The sequence below is a fragment of the Epinephelus lanceolatus genome, chromosome 13 (assembly GCF_041903045.1).
Source record: "Epinephelus lanceolatus isolate andai-2023 chromosome 13, ASM4190304v1, whole genome shotgun sequence".
NCBI lineage: Eukaryota > Metazoa > Chordata > Actinopteri > Perciformes > Serranidae > Epinephelus > Epinephelus lanceolatus.
Genome location: NC_135746.1, coordinates 23,338,227 through 23,351,578, shown reverse-complemented (window position 1 = coordinate 23,351,578; position 13,352 = coordinate 23,338,227). Strand labels below are relative to the sequence as shown.

Sequence of the window (13,352 nt, the reverse complement as noted above, 5' to 3'; positions counted from 1 at the left end):
ATTACTTAAACACAGACTACAACTAAAAACTACAGGTTTTAAGATTTCATTTTACTGTTAATTAATAATAACAAGCAGTTTCAGGTAGAATTATTAACCATTATTCCACCACAGTATCTATGCTTTTGCAAGTAATGTATTTGGGTACATCCCTGGTATACACCAATACTGATGTATCTGCAATAAGCTAATGTCATTGGATTTATTGGTGTAGCTCTACTATATTCTATCTAATGTTTGACTGTTAAAAGCAGGAAAATGTTCCTAGATGTCCTCAAATTGTCAGTGTATTGTCTTAATTTCAGAATTCCTCAATTTGTCACCCTTTTAAGTAGTAGAAGTCTCCTTTGTTTTAACCATAACTTCTGCAAAATCATTGCCTGAAGGGGAACTAGCCTCCTGGGACTTAGTGATCATACGGGCACATTCACATGGTCAGTGAGACACTTACAAAAGCTCAAAAGATCATGTGAGTCCACTGCTACAAAGTCTTTAACAACCATTGTGCAACCTGCAGGGAAAAGCCAGACAGAGGTAATCTGAACAACTTGTACATGAATCAAACACAGACCATCTGTCTTCAGGGTTTTCCCCAGTGATGTGCTCATAATTGCGTATAGAGCAATACTGTTTAATCATCCTGCAGCAAGTTGCCGCTCTTGTCAATTCAACGTTGCACTTGTGTTGAGACATTGAGTTCAAACGCCACTTGGCTCGTTGGTATGATTTTACATAATAGATTTGGGACAGCAGTTTTTTATATCCTCATTACGGAGGCTTAAGAGCAGTTTAATGAAAAATGAAACTTGTACGCTCCTCCTCCCACTCTCCCACCCTAAAACATAATGGCATGGCAGCTGCATGTTGATGTGTTATTGCCGCCGCCAGATGAAAATGTCATATCTACAGAAACGAAAACTTTTAAGGGATTAAAGGAAAGCAACCTTGTTTGGATTAATGACCGTGATCATGATCATGGATGTTTTGGGTCATGAGACATACTCTGTGCTTGAGCGGCCATGTTAGTTTTGATTTTTTTTATTTTTTTTTTTACAATGTGCAAAATGGAGTTTCAAGGTTTCACTGTGGCAAAAGAAAAGGGCTTTTAGAACTGTTTCCAAAAGACCTTTAGCGTTAAGCTCCAACATGTGCTGCAAACTGGCATACTCAGTGACATGCTTATTTACTGTATGTTGAATGTATGATAAGCAGAGGTGTTATGTTTTCTGGTGCAGGCCATGGCATGATCGTGGAGGGACATCCGGACCATGAACACTGGGGAAGACGGCTAATGGCTGCAGTACCAGACAACGAAACGGAGCCGAAGAACTGTTCAGAGCCAGGTATGCTGTGAGATTAAAGCTGCACTAGTTATCTTTTTTCAATGGATTGTTTGTAATGTGAAAGAAGGCGCTAATAAGGATGGACCAACAGAGAAATATCAATCGACTCTGCAGTTTTCCTCAGCTTCACAGACCATTTTATCCTCTTTGAGTTTGTTGTTTTGGTCTCCTCCTTGCAATGTTTTTTCCCAGCAAAAACCCCCTGAAAGACCACCATATACTACCTGCCAAGCACCAAACAGCAGACAAACAAAGTAAGGGCCTATCTGCTCAATGTGGTGGAGCATGTCGAAGCTGAAGAACCAGATAGTTCCCTCAGGAAACAAATAAAAAAGCCAAAAGAAGAGTGAATATTTAAATTACAATCATCAGGTGGATAAAAACATGACTGCAAATGCATGTTAATGTTGCTCCATGTCAGTTGGATGTACAACTGTTTATGAACATGTTTGCCATAACAACATTAAGAGTGTCAATAGGTGTGCCACAATTCCAGAGATTGAGTTATAGATACCAATGCCAGGGAGATACGATGAGTCTTGATACCCAGTTCGATACCACAGTAAAAAAGAAACATAACAATGAATCACATGTACTTAAAGATACAGTCCTTTTATTATAAACATTTAAATTAAATTATAGATCTGCCCGTCTATATGGGTCCTTGAGATTTTGTGGTCGAGGAAACATTAATATATAGTCTTTAGTATATTAGCATGTGTATTTCTACTCTGTTGTTGTGCGTGTAAGATATGATGGTTGGTCTTTGTGGTAGGTTATTTGTCCCGCCCCTACTCTAGTATGACTAGACGGCTGGATGGCATTGAAAAGTGCAGCTCTTAGCACAGAACAGATACTTAGTGTCTTGTCATGTTGCTAGCATTTGTAGCATAGTATAAATATGCAGTGCTCCCATTACAAAGAATTAACAAAATACACTGGCCTCAGGAGAATATGCTTTTCTTGTGTTGCCATTGTCCACTTCTTCCCCTGGCATTTAACGGCAGATCATAACAGTTGCTGCTCTGTCAGGTCTAGAAGAACTACATGCCTGGTACCTTTGGTAGCTGCTGGAGAAAAATGTATCATCATGTTTTCAGAATTTTGGCATCGACTTTGTACCAAAGTATCGGTTGTTGTGACATCCCTAGGTGTCAGCTCTATCAACAGCTTGTTCCGTTGCCCCCAAGCAGGCAAAAAAAAATCAATTAATACTGTTTTGCATGAATAATTTTCCTCCAATGATATAATGAAGTTCTCCTTTATTGTGTCAAAATTTGAGACAAACAACACCAGAACAATTGAAGTCTTTATCAAGACACTTAGAGCTAGGAAATTCCCTTATGTGCAATCATAATTTATACTCTTGTATGATTTGATCCACAAATTAATGCACAGAGCATGACTAATTCAGTCAGAATATCATTGAATATGCAGAAAACTATGGATGAACTCTGTTTAAGGGAACACATTGTTCTAAGAAGAATGATACATCATTAAAAATGTAGGAAAACTCAAAAGTGGCACTCAAGTTTTTAAGTTGACATGCTGCTTTAATTCACCTTGTCGGACCTCTATTGTTCTGACTCAGTTTAGATCACTTGTGCTGCAATAAGCACTGAAAGGGCTATTAAAAGGGTCAGATATTGATTGTGTTACAGCATCTTTGGTACTCTTAAAGGAAGCAGCATTCTCTATAATTAGTTATACTGGGCTCTATGCTGATGGTTCCTTTGACACTGCTGACATCTGCCTCAGGCTACAAAATAAAAGATATGTTTTTCATGATATTATTGATTGAAATGTACCGGAAGCATTGGCAAGAGATCTGTTTGTCTTAGTTTGTCAGTTCCATATCATTTGAATTGCCTCAGCCTTTAACAAACATGGTTCATCTGAGCTTCATGTGATCCTGCATGACTCAGAGTGGAAAACATGACATTAAAGCTGTTAGAGGTTAGAGGTTTAGCATCATTAAGCAATTTCATGCTGCAGATACAGTATGTTCTCCTTGTAATTGACGATACAGGATGTAGGGGCTATACCTGCTCGTACAACTCCTCTAAATCTAAGTTGAAGTGTAAATGTATAAAGGAGACCATGTCACAGCGTAAAAGGAAGGGGTGAGAGGCTTGTGCTCATGATAGCATGAAATGTAAACATTAATGGTGTCCTCTTTACCTGAGCTGTAACCATAACCTGTATAATATAATGGATATAGCCACCGTTATGTCATCCATTTTTGGAGCCAGAAGTGACCATATTTGGACGAGTGGGTAGCGATAACCCTAACGCTAGCTGCTAGCTTAGTTAGCATGGTGCATTTACAACCATTATAGCTGTGATAATGCTAATTTTTGCAAAAGACTGGCTTAAAACTATGTATTTATAATGTTACTTACCCACAAAAACTGAACATCCCACTCTTTACAGGGTCTTGAATTACAACCAAAAGCTGAATGAGACATTTTTGGCAACCAAAACATTACAATTAGGCCTGACAACACACTGAAATAGCGACAGCTAAGGCTACACCTATACTCTGAATCTGGAGTTAAGTCATGGTTACGTTACCTAACTAAAGCCTAACTTTTTTTTTGTTGTTCTAGGCTGTAAATGTGTTTATTTCTACTCTGAAGTTGGGCAGTTTTTGGCATGCCCATGTTGGCTTCATTTTTAAGCCCTGGAGGCTGCTGCTTGGCTCTAATGTTTGCTAGCTCAGTGGTGCTAGGTGAGCTAGCAGTGGATGTATGCTATGGGTATGGGTTCGGTGGAGGGAAAATAGTTCACTCATGACTTCCTACGTGAATTATCTTAAGTAACCTAGTCTCGATATCTGGAAAGAGACATTGCTGTTGAGTTTTTCAAGCGCATTTTTTGGGGGTGTTTAGCACCACAAGCCAAGTGCCATCAAGTTCCATCATATTCAAGAGAAGGCAGACATTTCTACAGCAGATATATCCAACACTCTGCAACTCACACCAAAACAATCTAGATATAATAGGTAAGAAGAAAAATCTGTATTTTCTGTCCCTGTAAGCCATGAGAATAATTATTTTTTGCTAAATGAGATGCAACTCAATATTGGGGTTGTATGTTTGTTTAGCTCATGGAGGATGACACCAGGGGGCAGACAATTTAGGAAGTAATTTCAGAATTTACTGAAGGTTTCTTTTCTGCATCATCACATGTGACCCAGTAAGTACTAACTGGCTTTTACTTCATTACTGGTCACAGCAGGCAGACACCCCTCAGGGATTAGTGAATCATTGGTGCTATAACCTGCTTTTTTACATATAAACAAGCAAAACAAACATTTTCACACCACTGACTTTCAAAGTGTTCACACATAAATGGTCACAATACTGGAATAGTTCTGAGTCACAGTGGGGTCCCATTGAAATGAGCGCCAAATGACAAGATTATGTGCTAAATTTTCCTCCTAATCCTCCAGGATTACCTTTTTTTCCCCCATTCAAATGTCTTCCGCACCGGAGGCACCAGACTGTACTTCACATTCCACGGATTTCTCCTCGGCTCCAGTCCTCCTTCCTCTGATCACGCCACTGCTTTGCGTCGTCACTGTGAGCTGATCATATGACTTCTTTGTTCTTGGGCCTTGGTCTCTTGAATAATCCTGTCATAGATGCAGATCTGAGGCACCTCAGCTGACCGGCTGACCTTTTCAGTTGTGGGGAGTATAAGTGGCTGTGATTGTAGCTGTGCATGACTATGATGTAGATGCAACGTGTTCATTGTTGCTTTTGCCATATACTACACCGCAAAAACAGCACTTTAACAAATAATTTGGACCTTTTTTTTTAGCTTAAAGGTCAAGTGTGTAGGATTTAAGGGGCTATATTGGCAGAAATAGAATATAAGAAGCGTGTTTTCTTTAGTGTATAATCGCCTAAAAATAATAACATTTGTGTTTTCTTTACCTAGGAATGAGCCATGTGTATCTACACAGGGAGTAGGTCCGCCATGTTGCACCACTGTGTTTCTACAGTAGCCCAAAACAGAACCACTTGCATTTTCATGTCAGCCACCAGAGCATTGAAATAACACGAATTTGTGATGTGAAACTGCTTTTTTAAGTGTTTTTAGTGATGTAAATCACCTGCGTCGTATGTTTTGGAGAGGAGGAAACCTTTGTGAGTAATTCTGCTCATGGTAAAAACCTCGGGAACAGTGAACACTGAAGGAATCCTAACTGTGTGAGTTCATGCTTGGCACTTGGAAGAAGTTTCAGCTGGTTGCAATCTGCAGTCCTCGCTGCTAGATGCCACTAAATCCTACACACTGTTCCCTGAAAATGGGGAAACAAAATCTGTCAGTGGAGTTTGAAATATTGATGGATCAGGGTCTGTTTTTTGAAACAGGATGAGTCAAATCACTGCAAATATATCAAGAAAATGGCACTTAGTCTCAAAACAAGTTGATCTGTTTTTGGTAAGATAAAATCACACAATAAGCTTTCTTCATGACATGATTCATGGACATAATTTCAGAGTCTTACTGTTATAAGTTTTGGCTGTTTTGACTGTGGGTCACGCCAGCTCTGCATTCACCAACTGCACAATGTATATGTAAATAAGGCTGTCTGAGTCATGAGTCTTTAAATCTCTCCTAAAAAAAATACTAAAAAGTATATTCTGATTTTATTGGAGCTGTTTTTTATCGCTATGTTATTGTCTTATCTTATTGACAATTTTTTAGATTTTAGTTTGTTTCATTCCTTTTGTGTTTTAAAATGTTTTAATTTTTTCGTAAAGCACTTCGTAACTGTGTTTTGAAAGGTGCTATAGTGCTATTATTATTGGAGATTTAAGAAACACGATTCCAGCAAATTGGAGAATAGCAGTGCCAGTTTTCTAAAAAAAAAAAATTCAGTGTTACATAAATCATTTGACACGCTTGTCTCTGAGTCTGACCGAGAGTCTGACTGACTACAGTTAACTCATTCATGTTGCACTTGTCAGGGCGCATTATTGCTAATGAAACAAAATCCCATCAGGGACACAAAGAAAGTATGAATCAGAATGGATGTTCATGGTCTGTGAAAAATCTTTCTCGGATGACAAACTAGTTTACCATCACCATTTCCCAAGAACTGAATAGACGTCTTGGTTCTCACAAGAAACGAGGAAAATGTCAGTATCACGGACCCGTGTGTTTGTCCTGATTCCCTGTGCAGTTGTTTGTCCAGAGCTGATGATCCAGCAGTGGACCAGCAACGGCACTGGTGCGCACTCCTTTAGGGGAAAACACTAACAGTAGATGGACCCCAGCTGGAGTGGATGAGAATTATTATTGGAGGCTTTTGGTTTTATGCTGAGTGTGTGCAACATCTGAAGCTCAGTTTAATTAAACCGCAGTTTGTGGGCTGCATAGATTACACTCAGCCAGCTCTGGTCTCTCTGCCTTTTCTTCATCATTACTTCAGTGATCAGCAAGGGAGCCCTTTTCTGGGTTCACAGGGTGCTAATGTTGTTTTGCTTGTCTTGAGACTTGTGCTGCCATTCATCATAAGTGCCTCCTTTTATTGGCCTTGCAGTAATAACTCCTGTTTAACACAAGGTGCTGTCCGAAGTGTTTTTGTGCCCATGCTTTAATCTACATAGGGCTAAATCACAGTGCAAGGGGCTGACACAGCCCTTGGGTACTCTTATTTAACCGTCACATGCAGATCTGAGTCATACCACCCTTGGAGATGCATTCGCCCCGTAGCGGTCCCATGACAAATGGCACTTTGTTCTTCACCTAAATTTAACAAGCTGCTTAAACTGTCTGGAACAAAAGTTATGGCTGGTTTTATGTCTGAATTCAGATGTTTTGTGAGCTCTTCCAGGCTGTGTGAGGAGTATGATCAGAAATGTGTGTTTGCTGTTTGACTGGAGGTTTACTTGGGGACACAGAATATTAGATTATATTTCCCCCATGTGGGACCGACTGATGCCAACTGTGGAGCAAAGAAAATTGGAGAGGGGGCAGAGCACCATGGCTAATGTTCTGTGGGAGGAATAATTTGCTTTTAATAAAGATGCTGCTAATACCACATATTGAAAACACCCACTTGAGTGGCATAATTGGCCTGGTAGAAGTCGACATCGGCAGCGCAAAAAGCAGAAGTGAACAACAAAGCAATGGTTTTAGAATGGCTCGGTTAGTACTATGAATTAATCCGGTGGGATTTGATTGTAGTGGTTTTAGATAGGACACTAATCTGCTCACGGGCAGAGGGTGCACATGTTGCATGTTAGGCTTGAAGAGTGGTGTCGGTGAAGAGGAACTGTGGCCCAAAGAAGAAGCATCGTCACCCTGTGATGACGCTGATTTAGTGTAAAGGTCTGTTGGTGAGAAGAGTGTGAGATCTGCTGCTGGCAAAAACAAAAGGCAGGATTTGAGGCAAACGAGGAGATGGAGTGTTCTGAGTGGGAAATTTGGCGGCAACACGAGGGGGGGAAATCAGCCAGCGGGTGGCAGCCAGTCCACGTTGGAATGCAGGTTTGTCAACTCCAGGGAAACACCAGAAGGAGGCTTTTTAAAAGGGAATTACACAAGCGGGGATTATGCTGCTGTGCATAATGGAAACTGACCTCGCTTTCCTTCTCGCTCGCATGCCAACAGTGGAACAATGCAGCAGAGAGGGGGAGCGCAGGCACGAGCACCTGCACAGAGCACTTTCCGCGCTGAAACACCCCTGACCTCTTTATGTACTCGCTCATTCACATTCTGTTCTGCTTCAGATTAGCAGATTTATTACTCATACATTTTCAATCTGTTCTGCTTTTGGTCAGTACTTTTTTTTTTTATTATTAAAACAGAGGCTAGAAAGGACAGTTCAACAGGTTTAAAGGAACAGTGTGTAAGATTAGGGGGATTTAGTGGCATCTAGTGGTGAGGACAGCAAGTTGCAACCAGCTAAAACATCTGTTAAATTCCTTCAGTGTTCATTGTTAAGAAGGTTTTAATTGGGAGTCGAATTATCCAGAGGTCTCTTACTCTCCAAATCAAACCGATCAGGTTAAGACATTGAATGAAACAGTCTCACGTAACAAATCAGTATTTGTCAGACACTGTTTGGGTTGTCACAGTCAGGACGCTAGACCAGCACTTGCTATTCTGTGCTCACCATTTTTCTAATCAAGACATTCAGAAGTCAGATCAGGGGTCTAATTTATAAACATTGCATACACACAAAACAAGGCCTGAATGAGGTGTATGCCACTTCCTACACAAGAGTTGTGATCTATAAAAACAGACATGATGGGAGAAACTTTTACCCATGCTTACGAACATTTTGGAGACAGGAAATTGGCGATGGAGTTGGTGAGATGGAAGCCTGATTGGAGAAATTGTTGAATGTTTTTATAGCACACGCCATTTTTGCCTTTTTCAGTAAGCACATTTTTAGTATGGATCCTACCCACTGTTTTATAAATGAGCCCCCACATCATTTAAAGCCATAAAGACATTGAATAAAGCAGTCACACGTTACAAATCGGTATTTCTGACACTGGCTCATCAAAGAGGCCGCTAGCCCAGCACCTTCTGTGTAAAACAAACAGACCAGGTCCTAGAGGCACTGCTGATTACTATGGCCAATGCAAAAACATGAATGGCCCTATATGGAGCCAGTGTTTGGTTTGTCTGTTGTGGGCTTCTGTAGAAACATGGTGGTCTCCCCATCGACAAGGACCCACTCCCTATGTTTGCATAAATGGCTCATTCTAAAGCAACAAAAGCATGACAATTTTTATTTTCAGGTGGTTATACCCTAAAGAAAGCATACTTATTATATTCTATTTTTCTATATCTGCCAATATATCCCACTAAATCCTACACACTGAACCTGTGGAGGTGTATAGTCACAACAGCGAGGTAGCTCTGCTCTCTCTTTGTCGTTGTTGATCCATACCTCGCCCTGAGGGAGATGTTTACCTATTTCTCCTGTCCACAGCTGAATGCATACATCTCACAGCGGTGTCCCCTTTAGGTTGTTGAACCAGGAGTCCTCTGGTCCACCAGCTGGGCCTCTTTCAACAGCCTGACTGCTCACTGTCATACACATAAAGGCTGAGGGGAATTCATGCTAAAACTAGAAGTGTAATAGGTATGCGAGTGTGCTCATGCAGGTGTAATCGCATATGTTTAAGTGCTCACATGTGAGAGCAGTTGTACATGTGATGTTTGAGCATGTGAAAGTATTGACCTAACAAGAGGATAATCATGTGTGTTTGGGGGTCTGCGCTTTACAGAACTTATCGTTTGTGTGTGACACATGGGCTTTCCAGTAAGGCCACTCGTGATGTTGTCATGTTTACAAGAATGGCTGAGTGGCAGTCGAGTCATGCTGCTGCTCACTGATGTCTGCTGGAGTGTGCTAATTATCTAATGAAGTAATAATGACCCAGAGGAATCATGCTCCTTATGAAGAGTCTCTTGACTACTGTACCCGAGTGTCAACTGTGTTCTGTTAATGACCTGTCTGTGGGTCGGTGACAGAAGGTGGCACCAGGCACTCTGCCAGAACATCCTGCTCTCATCATATGATTTTTATTCAGCTGTTTGATATGTGATGCCACTTTATTTTTTCTTTCTATCGGAATGATCTATTCTTAAGATGTAACAGATACAGGATGGTAAAAACATTGTTTGTGGTTCCATCTCAGTCTCTTTTACGACCAGACCACCACAGTAGGAGTGATGGGTGGAGACTGACCTGCTCCGTCCTCTCTGTCCTTCTATCTGTGGGACAACAGACGGCACGACGATACTGAGCTCCATTATGTAACAGCACTAGAATATCTGGAATATTACCAGATTATGGAAAAATAATTGCACAAATGTAAAGAATGGCTGGCATGCTTTGGCTGTAATACGTCAATAAATTAAGGTTATCCGACGAGATTTTTTTTGTATATTAAGAGAGACTTAAAAGTGGCCTGTGCAGAGACAATATATGTAAGACTTGACATTTTTTAATTTATGCCTTAAATAACTGAACTTAGAATTAATTTGAATTCATTTATTGTGCAGCAGTGCCAAAACAAATCAAAAGAAGTATACGCTTGTTTATAGTGCCTGGAATAAAGGCAGGAATCTGATGAAACTGGGTCTTAGGGATTGTGCCAAAATTATTGGGGTGGGGAGAGAGGCTGAAAAAAGGAAGGCTGTCCCTGGAGTTATCTTCTTTCAACCCTCCTATTGAAATAGAAAACATAACTACTACACCTTTCCCAAATATCTGAAATATAGTAAAACATGTTTGGATTGGTTCAACTTGCAACACATTATCAATCATAACTAAAAGAAGCAAAGCGCAAACAATAAACTGCAATGTTTTGATGATATCATTTTCACATAGCTGCTAATCTACATTACAATTTACAGCACAGGCAAATGAGTGATGTCGACATCCATAGGTAACAGGTGTAACAGGTAATGATTATTGATTTGTCTGACATATGGTTTATGGGCAATCACTCATCAGGTCTGTCAAGTTTGGAGGATTAGATGGGAGAGAACAACATGCATCGCGGCCCTACGATGCTTCCTCCTCATACATGGCTGTATTCACTGCGCCCCGTGCATCTGGGCAGTTTATATAGAGAGCACAATAAACAGGAGTGTGCCGTGAGACAGTTGTGGTCAAGGGGGCAAAGGGAATTATTGAAAATAAGATTTTTTTGTGTTTTCCTTCCCTCAAAATGAGCTGTTTGTATCTACACAAGGAGCGGGTCCTAATCTACATACTCCACCATGTTGACATGTTTAACTTTCCTCCCTTTTGCGAAAAAATGCTGTCCTACATTTATTTTTTTAGTCTTGCAAGAGAAGACTGAAATAGAATTTACATCTTGGGTGAGAAAACATGGAAATTACCTCCCCTGGTTTCCCCAAAAAGTCAGACCCCTCTTTTGTAACAAATAATTTTCATACTGTCCCTTACTGCCCACAATTTAGGCAGCGATGGTGGCACTGCATCTCATAAAATCCTCCCAACACTTCTTGTGAGAACTCTGTGTGGACTTGTAATTATGTCTGGGGTTGATAAGATGAGGAGGAGGGGGCTGGGGAGACAGATGAACAAATGTGTTGCCAGTAATTTCTTGTATAAGCGCCACAGTCAGGTGTCCAAACAGAGAATCCAGGGTGTATTTATAGATTTTTAGCTCAGCTTCTAAAGAGGACTTTTTTTTTTTTTTTTTTGCCTCCTGCCTGCCGTGCCGGTACAGACATCCCTCGTTCACGCTCTCGCTCCCTCGTTGCCTCCAAAGAAGACAGCAGTCCCACGCAAACACAAGAACAGCAGCACAGATGCAAGTTTCAGTTGGTTTTTTAAGATTTGTTCAATTTCAAAACCATGTTCAACAGAACAGATTTTATTCCAGGAGCAGCTTGTTTGGCACCATCTTAAACAATATATGTGAAGATTTTGCTGTAAATAACTCTGGAGAAAGATAGTTCATTCTCATTCCCAGGTTGTCAAATCCTAATGACCTTGGGTTGGTAGTCAGACTTAGCCACCAATCCAAAGCATTAGTATTTGATGACAATAAACTATCTCCAGAAAACATACTGTGCCTTTATTAACAAATTAGCATGTGGTTCAAGATGCCAAATATTTGTATATTTCTACAAGCCTGTATCTTAGAACCGTATTTCAGGAGAACTTTTGACTTTTTTTAATATAGAAAGTGATGTACTCTTAAGTGTCAAATTGCGGGCATATCCAAAGTCAAAAGCAAAGTCTGACCAAGAAACAAAAACTGAAACGCGAGCAAACTCTTTTTAGAGCTGAAACAATAGATTGATTGATTTGTTGACCGAGAGCAAATGAAGCTGGTACAATTTTTTTTTTTTTTTTTTTTTGGTAACACAAACGGCAAACACTCCCTAGTTCCAGCTTCTCACTTGTAAAGTTTGGCTGCTTTTTCGTCTTTTATGGCAGTAAATTAAATATTGTTTGGTTTTGGACAAGCGTTAACCTCTGGGGCTAAAAAATGAAGCCAACACGGAAGTGCCAAAAACTGCAGTTCCTCTAATTGCCACTTGGGGCTGGCTCCAAAAGCGAGTCAATCCCTACAGACCCCCATGTTCAAATGCCCAACTTTACAGCAGATATGTTTGCAGTCTGGTACAAAAACTGTTGTGGTCTTTATAATTATTTTTCACTTCATGACAATTGTACAGGGGTTACATTTTTATACAACTCACCCATTTATATTTTATTAAGGCTTGAAGTTACACGTAATTCAGGGCGTGACTGCTTTGAGTGACAGGCTGTCCGCAGATAGTTTTCTTTGCTTCTCTGTTAGATCCACCACTCACTCCTCCACAGCGCCATCCTCTCACCCAAATATGGTCACTTCTGGCTCCAAAAAAACAAGATGGCGACGGCTGAAATGCCAAACTCGGGAGTCAACAAACCAATGAGTGACATCCTGATAGCTACGTCTATTTTTACAGTGTATGGCTTTTGACTGTTGGTTCAGGCAAAACAAGCAATATAAGGATGGCACTTTGTGCTTTAGGGAATTATGAAAGGCAGTTTACTGTATTTTTGCATATTCTAAAGACCAGACAAGTAACAAAAATAATAATTAATTTATAAATAAATCAATTAATCAACAATATCAACAGATGCAGTTAATAAAGAAATCAATAAAGAAATCAATAAAACCTCTGTATTCTTGAAGCTGTAACCTGTAAACGTTTGGTCATTTTTGCTTGATGAATTACTGTAACAGATTTGAAACATCAGATGCGTTATAATTTCTGTAAAAAATGACGCCTTATTCAACAAAGCTACATATTATTTATGTTTCTACTAATGGACCGCATTTGAGATGCATCACTGAAGCAATCCGTGTTGTCCTGCTCTTGTGGGTACGTCCTGTCCTGTCCTTGCGTGGGAAATCGGCTGTAGAAGCATGTTCGCGTCCGGTTTGACCTCTGCAGCAGGGAGACACAGACGAACCCTGTAGACGCTGTCTGGTTAAA

General features: G+C 40.3%; 1 protein-coding gene across 4 annotated transcripts in view; it reads left to right on the top strand.

The window, feature by feature from the left end:
* Nucleotides 1-13,352, top strand: part of slc24a4b (solute carrier family 24 member 4b) — a 47,399-nt gene that overhangs the window by 4,390 nt on the left and 29,657 nt on the right. For all 4 annotated transcript variants that reach the window (XM_078173895.1, XM_033648892.2, XM_033648889.2 and 1 more), the window contains exon 2: nucleotides 1,236-1,343. In XM_078173895.1, the coding sequence (XP_078030021.1) occupies nucleotides 1,236-1,343 (108 nt within the window). The remainder of the gene's footprint in view (nucleotides 1-1,235; nucleotides 1,344-13,352) is intronic.